Source organism: Arachis hypogaea, chromosome 17 (genome assembly GCF_003086295.3).
Source record: "Arachis hypogaea cultivar Tifrunner chromosome 17, arahy.Tifrunner.gnm2.J5K5, whole genome shotgun sequence".
In the NCBI taxonomy this organism is placed as follows: domain Eukaryota; kingdom Viridiplantae; phylum Streptophyta; class Magnoliopsida; order Fabales; family Fabaceae; genus Arachis; species Arachis hypogaea.
Genome location: NC_092052.1, coordinates 42,296,118 through 42,310,555, shown reverse-complemented (window position 1 = coordinate 42,310,555; position 14,438 = coordinate 42,296,118). Strand labels below are relative to the sequence as shown.

At 39.8% G+C, this 14,438-nt stretch overlaps 1 protein-coding gene across 1 annotated transcript; it reads left to right on the top strand.

Annotated features, from left to right (window-relative positions):
* Positions 1-334: 334 nt before the first annotated feature.
* Positions 335-14,164, top strand: LOC112763207 (uncharacterized). Its single transcript, XM_025808937.1, has 4 exons — positions 335-754; positions 13,203-13,375; positions 13,466-13,743; positions 13,860-14,164. The coding sequence occupies exons 1-4, from the start codon at positions 335-337 to the stop codon at positions 14,162-14,164; spliced, it is 1,176 nt and encodes a 391-aa protein (XP_025664722.1).
* The last annotated feature ends 274 nt before the right edge of the window (positions 14,165-14,438 follow it).

The following is a 14,438-nucleotide window of genomic DNA, read 5'->3' as shown; positions in this document are numbered from 1 at the left end:
CAATGGAACCTCCGTGTGGCCCTTCGACAGAACCTCGGATACTGATAAGTTCAACTTTAATTGTGCTTTTAAGTACTTCTGTGAATACATTAAGTAGGTTAGAGATATGGCTGAACTAATACCGTGTTGTTGTGTTAGGGAGGTTCGGAGGGTTAGTGGAACGCACAGTTATTTAGCACCCACCATGTCTCAAGACCATCGTCAGTTAGACAGCAATCTCATCTGTAGGGTTATATTGCCGTTGATATAGTCCAACCCCTCCGTCAGCATTCTGGTGTTGCAAGGTACGGTCCGGGCGAGCTATCACTTCAAATCCTCCCATAGAAAGGTGTGGATGGCGAAGCAGAAGGTAATTGCACAGATCTACGGGGATTGGAAAGAGTCATACAACAAGGTGTCGAAGCTACTTCAGGCACTGCAGAGCTATTTTCCTGAAACCATTTGCGACCTACGGGTCAGACTGTACTACGATGGACACCTTCTGGTCCGCGACTGTAGCATGTTCGACAAAGTATTTTGGATTTTTCCCTCATGTGTCGAGGCGTTCAAGCATTGCAAGCCATTTGTTTTCATCAACGGCACACATCTGTATGGGAGATACGGTGGAGTGTTGCTTATTGCGGTGGCACAAGATGGCAATAGCAACATCCTGCCAATTGCTTTTGCCATTGCCGACTTTGAGAGCACGGAGTCATGGTCGTTTTTCCTTACTAATCTGAGACGCCATGTCACTGACAATCGGAATTTTCTATCGGTAAAGAATAAAAGTAATCACATTGTAAGTATAGTTTCTAAACCAACGAAAAATCCTTTCGTACAAACGTTTTGGTTGTCACAAGTAACAAACCCCTAAATAAATTGATAACCGAAATATTTAAACCTCGGGTCGTCTTCTCAAGGAACTGCTGGGAAGTTTGTTCTTATTATTGGTTATGAGTTTTGTAAATTGGGGTTTTGAAAGTAAGGAACAAGTAATTTAAATGACAGATAAAATAAATAAATAACTGTAAAATAAACTCTTGGCAAGGTATGAGAATTTTGGAAGTCCTATCCTAGTTATCCTTATCAATGGTGATGAGAATTGAATTTTACTCCCACTTAGTTAGCCTTTACTAAAGCAAAGGAAGGTCAAGTGGACCAATTAGTTTGATCCTCAAGTCCTAGTCAATTCCCAAGAAAAGACTAGAGTTATTGGAGTTTAATTCAATTGGTAAAAATAACAATTATCAATCACGATAAATTTGACAACTCAAGAGTTACCAATTAATCAACCAAGCCAAAAGGAAGAAAATGTAAATTATTAATGTAAATAAAGGAAAACAATCATAATTCTGATATATCTCAAATCATATTAAATAGAAAATCAAATCTAAACATGAACGGTTCATAAGCCAATTTGGCAACAAAAGTAATTAAAGGAAAGCATTAAAATATCTTAAAGCAAAAGGGAAATATAAAATAAAGGAATATTGAACCTGATAAGGAGTAGGAATACTAAATTGAAATAATAGGAAATCCTAATCCTAAACCCTAAGAGAGAGGAGAGAACCTCTCCCTCTAAAAACTACATCTAAAACTATCAAAAGTGAATAATTGGAGCTCTCTGCCATATGGATGCATTCCCCCCACTTCATAACCTCTAATCTGTGCCTTCTGGACTTGGATCTTGGCCAAAAAGGGTTTCAGAAATCGCTGGGAGCGTTTTCTGTAATTTCTGGTGTGTGGCGTCTGTCACGCGTCTGCGTGGGTCACACGGTTGCATCATCTGAAGTTTTCCTTATCACGCGTTCGCTTCGGTCATGCGTCCGCGTCATCTGTGTTCTGCTCATGGCGTGTGTCCGCATCAGTCACGCGTTCACGTCGCTGTCTTTTCGCACTGGGCATGTGGCCACATCGTCCATGCGTTCGCGTCGCTGCCAGTTTCTTCAAAAACTCTATTTTGTGCTTTCCTTCCATTTTTGTATGTTTCCTTTCCATCCTTTAAGTCATTCCTGCTTTAGAATACCTGAAACTACTTAACACACAAATCACGGCATCTAATGGTAATAAAGGGAAGTTAAAATAAATAATTTTAATGCATATGAAACATGTATTTCACATATATCACTGGTATGCGAAATTGCTACTCAGGTTGTGAATTGTTGTTCGAAATTGATTCCCTGGCAATGGCACCAAAAACGGATGCACATAACCATGGTCTAAACATATCTTCACAACTTCGCATAACTAACCAGCAAGTGCACTGGGTCGTCCAAGTAATACCTTACGTGAGTAAGGGTCGAATCCCACGGAGATTGTCGGTATGTAGCAAGCTATGGTCACCTTGTAAATCTCAGTCAGGCGGATATCAAATGGTTATGGAGTTTTCAAAAATAATATAATAAAATAGGGATAGAAATACTTATGTAAATCATTGGTGAGAATTTCAGATAAGCGAATGGAGATGCTTTCGTTCCTCTGAACCTCTGCTTTCCTGCTATCTTCATCCAATCATTCTTACTCCTTTCCATGGCTGGCTTTATGTGATACATCACCATTGTCAATGGCTACTTTCGGTCTTCTCTCGGGAAAATGATCCAAATGCCCTGTCACGGCACGACTAATCGTCTGGAGGCATCACCCTTGTCAATGGCTTCATCTTATCCTCTCAGTGAAAATGGTCAACGCACCCTATCACGGCACGGCTATTCATCTGTCGGTTCTCGATCATGCTGGAATAGGATTTACTATCCTTTTGCGTCTGTCACTAACGCCCAGCAATCGCGAGTTTGGAGCTCTTCACAGTCATTCATTCATTGAATCCTACTCGGAATACCACAGACAAGGTTTAGACTTTCCGGATTCTCTTGAATGCCGCCATCATTCTAGCTTACACCACGAAGATTCTGATTAAGAGATCTAAGAGATACTCATTCAGTCGAAGGTAGAACAGAAGTGGTTGTCAGGCACGCGTTCATAGGGAATGATGATGATTGTCACGTTCATCACATTCAGATTGAAGTACAAATGAATATCTTAGAAGCGAAACAAGATGAATTGAATAGAAAACAGTAGTACTTTGCATTAATCTTTGAGGAACAACAGAGCTCCACACCTTAATCTATGGAGTGTAGAAACTCTACCGTTAAAAATACATAAGTGAAAGTCCAGGCATGGCCGAGAGGCCAGCCCTCAAACGTGATCTAAGATAGCATACAACTGATCAAAAGATGCCTAATACAATAGTAAAAGGTCCTATTTATAATAAACTAGCTACTAGGATTTACAGAAGTAAGTAATTGATGCATAAATCCACTTCCGGGGCCCACTAGGTGTGTTCTTGGGCTGAGCTTGAGTGTTGCACGTGTAGAGGTCCTTCCTGGAGTTGAACGCCAGCTTTTGTGCCAGTTTGGGCGTTCAACTCTGGTTTTGGCTCCTTTTCTGGCGCTGGACGCCAGATTTGGACAGAAAGCTGGCGTTGAACGCCAGTTTACGTCGTCTATTCTTGGGCAAAGTATGAACTATTATACATTTATGGAAAGCGCTGGATGTCTACTTTCCAACGCAATTGGAAGCGTGCCATTTTGAGTTCTGTAGCTCCAGAAAATTCACTTTGAGTGTAGGGAGGTCAGAATCCAACAGCATCAACAGTCCTTCTTCAACCTCTGAATCTGATTTCTGCTCAAGTCCCTCAATTTCAGCCAGAAAATACCTGAAATCACAGAAAAACACACAAACTCATAGTAAAGTCCAGAAATGTGAATTTAACATAAAAACTAATGAAAACATCCCTAAAAGTAACTAGATCCTACTAAAAACATACTAAAAACAATGCCAAAAAGCGTATAAATTATCCGCTCATCACAACACCAAACTTAAATTGTTGCTTGTCCCCAAGCAACTGAAAATCAAATAGGATAAAAAGAAGAGAATATACTATAAATTCCAAACTATCAATGAAATAGAGCTTCAATCAAATGAGCAGGACTTATAGCTTTTTGCCTCTTGAATAGTTTTGGCATCTCACTTTATCCATTGAGGTTCAGAATGATTGGCATCTATAGGAACTCAGAGTTCAGATAGTGTTATTGATTTTCCTAGTTCAGTATGATGATTCTTGAACACAGCTTCTTTATGAGTCTTGGCCGTGGCCCTAAGCACTTTGTTTTCCAGTATTACCACCGGATACATAAATGCCACAGACACATAATTGGGTGAACCTTTTCAGATTGTGACTCAGCTTTGCTAAAGTCTCCAATTAGAGGTGTCCAGGGTTCTTAAGCACACTCTTTTTTTTTTTTTTGCTTTGGACCTTGACTTTAACCGCTCAGTCTCAAGTTTTCACTTGACACCTACATGCCACAAGCACATGGTTAGGGACAGCTTGGTTTAGCCGCTTAGACCAGGATTTTATTCCTTTAGGCCCTCCTATCCACTGATGCTCAAAGCCTTGGGATCCTTTTTATTTGCCCTTGCCTTTTGGTTTTAAGGGTTATTGGCTTTTTCTGCTTGCTTTTTCTTTCTATTTTTTTTCGCTATATTTTTTTTTTCTCTGCAAGCTTTGTTCTTTGCTGCTTTTTCTTGCTTCAAGAATCATTTTTATGATTTTTCAGATTATCAAATAACATGTCTCCTAGTCATCATTCTTTCAAGAGCCAACATATTTAACATTCTTAAACAACAACTTCAAAAGACATATGCACTGTTCAAGCATTCATTCAGAAAACAAGAAGCATTGTCACCACATCAATATAATTAAACTAAGTTCAAGGATAAATTCAAAACTCATGTACTTCTTGTTCTTTTGAATTAAAACATTTTTCATTTAAGAGAGGTGATGGATTCATAGGACATTCATAACTTTAAGACATAGTTACTACTTACTAATGATCATGTAATGAAGACACAAACATAGATAAGCACACAACATAGAAAACGAAAAATAGAAGAAATAAGAACAAGGAATGAATCCACCTTAGTGATGGTGGCGTTTCCTTCTTGAGGAACCAATGATGTCCTTGAGCTCTTCTATGTCTCTTCCTTGTCTTTGTTGCTCCTCCCTCATTGCTTTTGGATCTTCTCTTATTTCATGAAGCTTGATGGAGTGCTCTTGATGTTCCACCCTTAGTTGTCCCATATTGGAACTCAATTCTCCTAGGGAGGTGTTGATTTGCTCCCAATAGTTTTATAGAGGAAAGTACATTTGAGGCATCTCCGGGATCTCATGGTGATGAGCTTCATACGCCTCTTGAGTTCCATGAATTGGCTCTCTTGCTTGCTCCATCTTTTTTTTAGTGATGGGCTTGTCCTCTTTGATGAGGATATCTCCCTCTATGTCAATCCCAGCCGAATTGCATAGGTGGCAAATGAGGTGAGGAAAGGCTAACCTTGCCATAGTGGAGGACTTGTCAGCCACCTTGTAGAGTTCTTGAGGTATAATCTCATGAACTTCCACCTCTTCTCCAATCATGATGCTATGGATCATGATGGCCCGGTCTATAGTAACTTCAGACTGGTTGCTAGTGGGAATGATTGAGCATTGAATGAACTCCAACCATCCTCTAGCTACAGGCTTGAGGTCCAATCTTCTTAGTTGAACCGGCTTGCCTTTGGAGTCAATCTTCCATTGAGCTCCTTCTACACATATGTCTATAAGGATTTGGTCCAACCTTTGATCAAAGTTGACTCTCCTTGTGTAGGGGTGTGCGTTCTCTTCCATGTTTGGCAAGTTGAACGCCAACCTCACATTTTCCAGACTAAAATCCAAGTATTTCCCCCGAACCATTGTAACATAGTTCTTTGGATCCGGGTTCTTACTTTGATCATGGTTCTTGGTGATCCATGCATTAGCATAGAACTCTTGAACCATTAGGATGCCGACTTGTTGGATGGGATTTGTTAGAACTTCCCAACCTCTTCTTTGAATTTCATGTCGGATCTCTGGATACTCATTTCTTTTGAGTTTGAAAGGGACCTCAGGGATCACCTTCTTCTTGGCCACAACATCATAGAAGTGGTCTTGATGGGCTTTGGAGATGAACCTTTCCATCTCCCATGACTCGGATGTGGAAGCTTTTATCTTCCCTTTCCCCTTTCTAGAGGATTCTCCGGTCTTAGGTGCCATCAATGGTAATGGAAAAACAAAAAGCTTATGCTTTTACCACACCAAACTTAGAATTTTGCTCGCCCTCGAGCAAGAGAAGAAAGAATAAATGAAGAAGAGGAAGAAATGGAAGAGAGGGAGAAGGTGATGTGGTTCGGCCAAGAAGGGTATAGAGGGGTTGTGGTGTGTGAATTTGAAGAAGAATGGAGGGCTTTATATAGGGAAGGGAGGGGGGGGGAAAGGTTTCGGCCATATGGGTGGGTTTGGGTGGGAAATTGGTTTTGAATTTTGAAGGTAGGTGGGGTTTATGAGGTAGGTTAATGGGGAAGAGTGGATGGATGTGAGTGGTGAAGAGGTGATGGGGAAGAGAGATTGAGGTGATTGGTGAAGGGTTTTGGGGAAGAGTGTTAATGGGATTGTGTGAAAGAGGGGTGAGAAGAAGTGAGTGGAGGTAGGTGGGGATCCTGTGGGGTCCACAGATCCTGAGATGATCCTGTGGGGTCCACAGATCCTGAGGTGTTCAAGAATTTACAACCTTGCACCACATTAGGCATGTAAAATGCCCTTGCACACAACTCTGGGCGTTCAGCGCCAGGTTGGTGCCCATTTTGGGCGTTCAACGCCCATTTACTAGCCATTTCTGGCGTTGAACGCCAGAACCATGCTTGTTCTGGGCGTTCAGCGCCAGGATGCTGCCCATTTTGGGCGTTCAGTGCCAGAACCATGCTCTGTTCTGGCGTTGAACGCCAGGCAGATGCTTCCTCCAGGGTGTGATTTTTCTTCTGCTGTTTTTGATTCCGTTTTCAATTTTTATATTTATTTTGTGACTCCACATGATCATGAACCTAATAAAACATGAAAAACAAAAACAAAATTAGATAAATAAACATTGAGTTGCCTCCCAACAAGCGCTTCTTTAATGTCAATAGCTTGACAGTGGGCTCTCATGGAGCCTCACAGATGTTCAGAGCATTGTTGAAACTCTCCAACACCAAACTTAGAGTTTGGATATGGGAGTTCAACACCAAACTTAGAGTTTGGTTGTGGCCTCCCAACACCAAACTTAGAGTTTGACTGTGGGGGCTTGGGTTGACTCTGCTTTGAGAGAAGCTTTTTCTGCTTTCTCTCCATGGATACAGAGAGAGATCCTTGAGTTGTAAACACAAGGTTGTCCTCATTTACTTGAAGGATCAATTCTCCTTTGTCCACATCAATCACAGCTCTTGCTGTGGCCAGGAAAGGTCTTCCTAGGATGATGGATTCATCCTCTTCCTTTCCAGTATCCAGAACTATGAAATCAGCAGGGATGTAAAGGCCTTCAACCTTTACTAACACGTCCTCTACTTGTCCATAAGCCTGTTTTCTTGAATTGTCTGCCATCTCTAATGAGATTTTAGCAGCTTGCACCCCATAGATTCACAGTTTCTCTATTACAGAGAGGGGCATGAGGTTTATCCCTGAACTAAGGTCACACAGAGCCTTAAAGATCATGGTGCCTATAGTACAAGGTATTATGAACTTTCCAGGATCCTGTCTCTTTTGAGGCAATGTCAGTTGATCCAGATCACTTAGTTCATTGATGAACAAGGGAGGTTCAACTTCCCAAGTATTAATGCCAAATAATTTGGCATTCATCTTCATGATTGCACCAAGAAACTTGGCTGTTTGCTTTTCAGTAACATCCTCATTCTCTTCAGAAGAGGAATACTCATCAGAGCTCATGAATGGCATAAGGAGGTTTAATGGGATCTCTATGGTCTCTAGATGAGCCTCAGAGTCCTTTGGTTCCTCAGAGGGAAGCTCCTTATGGACCATTGGACGTCCCAGGAGGTCTTCCTCCTTGGGATTCACGTCCTCTCCTTCCCTTACAGGTTCGGCCATGGTGCTTATTTCAATGGCCTTGCACTCTCCTTTTGGATTCTCTTCTGTATTGCTTGGGAGAGTACTAGGAGGGATTTCAGTGATCCTTTTACTCAGCTGGCCCACTTGTGCTTCCAAATTTCTAATGGAAGACCTTGTTTCATTCATAAAACTTACAGTGGCCTTGGATAGATCAGAGACTAAGTTTGCTAAGCGAGATGGATTCTGCTCAGAATTCTCTGTCTGTTGCTGAGTGGATGATGGAAAAGGTTTATTATTGTTAAACCTGTTTCTTCCACCATTATTAAAGCCTTGTTGAGGCTTTTGATCCTTCCATGAGAAATTTGGATGATTTCTCCATGATGAGTTATAGGTGTTTCCATAAGGTTCACCCATGTAATTCACCTCTGCTATTGCAGGGTTTTCAGGATCATAAGCTTCTTCTTCATAAGAAGCCTCTTGAGTACTGTTGGATGCAGCTTGCACTCCATTCAGACTCTGAGAAATCATATTGACTTGCTGAGTGAATATTTTATTCTGAGCCAATATGGCATTCAGAGTATCAATTTCAAGAACTCTCTTCTTCATAGGCGTTCCATTATTTACAGGATTCCTTTCAGAAGTGTACATGAACTGGTTATTAGCAACCATGTCAATGAGTTCTTGAGCTTCTGCAGGCGTTTTCTTTAGGTGAATGGATCCACCTGCAGAGGTATCCAATGACATCTTAGATAACTCAGACAGACCATCATAGAATATATCCAGGATGGTCTATTCTGAAAGCATGTCAGAAGGATACTTTTTGGTCAACTGTTTGTATCTTTCCCAAGCTTCATAGAGGGGTTAACCTTCTTTCTGTTTGAAGGTCTGTACATCCACTCTAAGTTTGCTCAGCTTTTGAGGAGGAAAGAACTTGGCTAAGAAAGCCGTGACTAGCTTATTCCAAGAGTTCAGGCTGTCTCTGGGTTGAGAGTCCAACCAGATTCTAGCTCTGTCTCTTACAGCAAAAGGGAAAAGCATGAGCCTGTAGACTTCAGGATCTACTCCATTAGTCTTAACAGTATCACATATCTACAAGAATTCAGTTAAGAACTGAAAAAGATCTTCAGATGGAAGTCCATGAAACTTGCAGTTCTGCTGCATCAGAGAAACTAATTGAGGTTTCAGCTCAAAGTTGTTTGCTCCAATGGCAGGAATGGAGATGCTTCTTCCATGTAAATTGGAATTAGGTGCAGTAAAGTCACCAAGCATCCTCCTTGCATTATTATTATTTTCGGCTGCCATCTCCTCTTCCTGTTCAAAAATTTCTGAAAGGTTCTCTCTGGATTGTTGTAATTTAGCTTCTCTTAATTTTCTCTTCAGAGTCCTTTCAGGTTCCGGATCTGCTTCAACAAGAATATTCTTGTCCTTGCTCCTGCTCATGTGACAAAGAAGAGGGCACAGAAAAAATAATAATAATAGAGTTCCTTTATACCACAGTATAGGGATCCCTTTGTGAGTGGAAGAAAAGAGGGAGATAAAGAATGTAATGTAATGGAAGAAACACAACTGTGAGGAGGGTAGAGATGTGAGATGAGATGTTAGTAGATGAATAAATAAATAGAATAAGATGGGAGAGGGAGAATTTTCGAAAATAATTTTTGAAAAAGGGTTAGTGATTTTCGAAAATAGTTTTTGAAAAAAGTTAGTAATTTTCGAAAAATTTTGAAATCAAAAATAAAAATAATTAGTTAATTAAAAAGAAATTTTTGAAAAAGAGGGAAGATATTTTCGAAAATTAGAGAGAGAGAGTTAGTTAGGTAGTTTTGAAAAAGGTAAGAAGCAAACAAAAAAGTTAGTTAGTTAGTTGAAACAAATTTTGAAAAGATAAGAAGTTAGGAAGTTAGAAAAGATATTTTGAAATCAAATTTTTTTGAAAAAGATAAGATAAGAAGATATTTTGAAAAGATATGATTGAAATTAGTTTTGAAAAAGATTTGATTTTTAAAATCACAATTAATGACTTGATTCACAAGAAATCACAAGATATGATTCTAGAACTCAAAGTTTGAATCAAAACATTAATTGATGATGTTATTTTCGAAAATTATGAGATAAAATTAAGAAAAGATTTTTGAAAAATATTTTTGTAATTTTCGAAAGTAACTAAGAAAAATGAAAAAGATTTGATTTTTGAAAAAGATGAGATTTTTAAATTGAAAATTTGATTTGACTCATAAAAACAACTAGATTTTAAAATTTTTTGAAAAAGTCAAATCTAATTTTCGAATTTATGAGAGAGAAAAAGGGAAAGATATTTTTTTTATTTTTGAATTTTTAATGAAGAGAGGGAAAAACAAGAAAAATGATGCAATGCATGAGAATTTTAGATCAAAACATGTGATGCATGCAAGAATGCTATGAATGTCAAGATGAACACCAAGAACACTTTGAATGTCATGATGAACATCAAGAACATATTTTTGAAAAATTTTTAATGCAAGGAAAACATACAAGACACCAAAATTAGAATTATTTAATGCTTAGACACTAAGAATTCAAGAATGCATATGAAAAACAACATACAACACAAAAAAAAAATCATCAAGATCAAACAAGAAGACTCACCAAGAACAACTTGAAGATCATGAAGAACACTATGAATGCATGAAATTTTCGAAAAATGCAAGATGCATATGCAAGTGACACCAAACTTATGATATGACTCAAGACTCAAACAAGAACACAAAAATATTTTTGATTTTTATGATTTTCTAACTTTTTTTTTGTATTTTTTTTCGAAAATTATTATGAAAAAGAAAAATAAGGATTCCAAAATTTTTAATATGAATTCCAGGAATCTTGCCATGTTAGTCTAAAGCTTCAGTCCAGGAATTAGACATGGCTCACCAGCCAGCCAAGCTTTCAATGAAAGCTCCGGTCCAAAACACTAGACATGGCCAATGGCCAGCCAAGCTTTAGCATGTAAATTAGGAACAGCAGCAGGTGGATTAACAACAACTAGCTTGCTCTTGATAACAAATTGCTGCCTCAGTCCAAATAAATTTAGACATGGCTTTACAGCCAGCCAGGCTTCGCATGCTTCGTGAAACACTAGAATTCATTCTTAAAAATTCTGAAGAAAAATATATTTTTGAAAACATTTTTTTTTCGAAAACAGGTGAGAAAATTTTGAAATATTTTTGAAAATTTTTTGAAAGCAAAACAAAAAGAAAATTACCTAATCTGAGCAACAGGATGAACCGTCAGTTGTCCAAACTCGAACAATCTCCGGCAACGGCGCCAAAAACTTGGTATGTGAAATTGCTACTCAGGTTGTGAATTGTTGTTCGAAATTGATTCCCCGGCAACGGCGCTAAAAACTTGGTATGCGAAATTGCTACTCAGGTTGTGAATTGTTGTTCGAAATTGATTCCCTGGCAATGGCACCAAAAACGGATGCACATAACCATGGTATATACATATCTTCACAACTTCGCATAACAAACCAGCAAGTGCACTGGGTCGTCCAAGTAATACCTTACGTGAGTAAGGGTCGAATCCCACGGAGATTGTCGGTATGAAGCAAGCTATGGTCACCTTGTAAATCTCAGTCAGGCGGATATCAAATGGTTATGGAGTTTTCGAAAATAATATAATAAAATAGGGATAGAAATACTTATGTAAATCATTGGTGAGAATTTCAGATAAGCGAATGGAGATGCTTTCGTTCCTCTGAACCTCTGCTTTCCTGCTATCTTCATCCAATTAGTCTTACTCCTTTCCATGGCTGGCTTTATGTGATACATCACCATTGTCAATGGCTACTTTCGGTCTTCTCTCTGGAAAATGATCCAAATGCCCTGTCACGGCACGGCTAATCGTCTGGAGGCATCACCCTTGTCAATGGCTTCATCTTATCCTCTCAGTGAAAATGGTCAACGCACCCTGTCACGGCACGGCTATTCATCTGTCGGTTCTCGATCATGCTGGAATAGGATTTACTATCCTTTTGCGTCTGTCACTAACGCCCAGCAATCGCGAGTTTGGAGCTCGTCACAGTCATTCATTCATTGAATCCTACTCAGAATACCACAGACAAGGTTTAGACTTTCCGGATTCTCTTGAATGCCGCCATCATTCTAGCTTACACCACGAAGATTCTGATTAAGAGATCTAAGAGATACTCATTCAGTCGAAGGTAGAACGGAAGTGGTTGTCAGGCACGCGTTCATAGGGAATGATGATTATTGTCACGTTCATCACATTCAGATTGAAGTACGAATGAATATCTTAGAAGCGAAACAAGATGAATTGAATAGAAAACAGTAGTACTTGCATTAATCTTTGAGGAACAGCAGAGCTCCACACCTTAATCTATGGAGTGTAGAAACTCTACCGTTAAAAATACATAAGTGAAAGTCCAGGCATGGTCGAGAGGCCAGCCCTCAAACGTGATCTAAGATAGCATACAACTGATCAAAAGATGCCTAATACAATAGTAAAAGGTCCTATTTATAATAAACTAGCTACTATGGTTTAGAGAAGTAAGTAATTGATGCATAAATCCACTTCCGGGGCCCACTAGGTGTGTGCTTGGGCTGAGCTTGAGTGTTGCACGTGTAGAGGTCCTTCCTGGAGTTGAACGCCAGCTTTTGTGCCAGTTTGGGCGTTCAACTCTGGTTTTAGCTCCTTTTCTGGCGCTGGACGCCAGATTTGGGCAGAAAGCTGGCGTTAAACGCCAGTTTACGTCATCTATTCTTGGGCAAAGTATGGACTATTATACATTGCTGGAAAGCCCTGGATGTCTACTTTCCAACGCAATTGGAAGCGCGCCATTTCGAGTTCTGTAGCTCTAGAAAATCCACTTTGAGTGCAGGGAGGTCAGAATCCAACAGCATCAACAGTCCTTCTTCAACCTCTGAATCTGATTTCTGCTCAAGTCCCTCAATTTCAGCCAGAAAATACCTGAAATCACAGAAAAACACACAAACTCATAGTAAAGTCCAGAAATGTGAATTTAACATAAAAACTAATGAAAACATCCCTAAAAGTAACTAGATCCTACTAAAAATATACTAAAAACAATGCCAAAAAGCGTATAAATTATCCGCTCATCAATCACATAATAAGGAAGGAAAAGTAAAACCATGCAATTTTCATGAATAAGTGGGTGAAGGATTGAATAAATCTCTTGAATTGAGGACAATATATATCATAAAATATGGGTTTATCAGTCACCCTACAAGACGGCCTGTTGGTTATCTCCGACAGATTGCAGGCCATCAAGGCCGCCCTCAGCTCCGATGATAGTGGTTGGTATCCCCTTAGAGCCTTCCATGCTTACTGTATCAAACACTTGACGGCAAATTTCATGGCTCATTTCAAGTCTGCCAAGGGCAAGAGATACCTCATAAACGCTGCTTATAGTTCTAGCAAGGCAGGGTATGAATGGTACATGGATGCGTTGAGGGGAATTTCCCCGGTGATGACAAAATGAGCTGGTCGTTTCAATAAGGAGATTTGGCTACAACATTGCGACAGTGGGCGGCAGTTTGGTCATATGACGACAAATCTGTTAGAGTGCATCAATACAGTTCTAAAGGGGACACGATACTTGCTGATTTCAGCAATCGTGCGCATCACGTACGAAAGGCTTCAGAAGTTGTTCGTGATGAAGGGCAGGGAGGCGCAGTCACAGATGCTGGCTGGAAACCGCATCTCCCAGAGGCTCATGGTAGCCATTGAGAAGAATAGAGAAGGCATCCGAAGATATGTGTCACGCATTGTGACAGGCGGGCCTTTGTGTTTGTTGTGGAAGAGTTAGAGCCATTCGAGGGTTAGTCGCAAGGTTCGTTCTGCGTTCGGCTGTTAGCGGGTACGTGTGACTGTGGCCTATTTCAGTCTCTCCACTATTCGTGCCACCATGTACTTGTAGGGTGTGCCGCCAGCAGCATTGAGTGGGCCCCGTATGTTCATCCAGTTTACAGACACGAAGCTATTTTCAAGGTGTATGAGATAGAGTTTCCGCTGATCTCTGACGAGTCCCTGTGGTCGGAGTGGTATGGGACGATACTGTGTCCTAATCTAGTCATGCGTCGGAAGGCTACTGGAATGCCCATTTCTACTAGATTCCAGAATGATAAGGATGAAGTCGAGCGACATGAGAAGCGTTGTGGCCTCTACAGGCAAGTTGGTCATACTAGAAGGGGTTGTCCTAATCAACCCACGCGAGATGCCTAGTATAGACAGTATTTTTTGTATGGATGTATTTTACTCCTGTTGGTGTATTTCCTCGTTGGATTATACTAGTTCAATGAAACTGTAACTATTTCAATTTATTGTAAATGTAGTATTTTAGTTTTAAGCTCGTATAAACTATTTTCATACTTTCATGATATTTCTGTATTTTTCAAAGAATTGTAGCTAGAAAAACTATTCGCGGACGGTATTAATAGTTACAAAAACATCGTGATAAAGAGAGTTCACTTAAAGAAGAGGATAATGTCATATGAAT

What these genes read in the sequence shown, in the direction of transcription:
- LOC112763207 (XM_025808937.1), top strand. Translation starts at nt 335, where the DNA reads ATGGCGAAGCAGAAGGTAATTGCACAGATCTACGGGGATTGGAAAGAG. An exon ending in ACAATCGGAATTTTCTATCG is followed by an intron (nt 755 to 13,202) that starts GTAAAGAATAAA and finishes GACAGATTGCAG; the next exon opens with GCCATCAAGGCCGCCCTCAG. An exon ending in AGCAAGGCAGGGTATGAATG is followed by an intron (nt 13,376 to 13,465) that starts GTACATGGATGC and finishes ACATTGCGACAG; the next exon opens with TGGGCGGCAGTTTGGTCATA.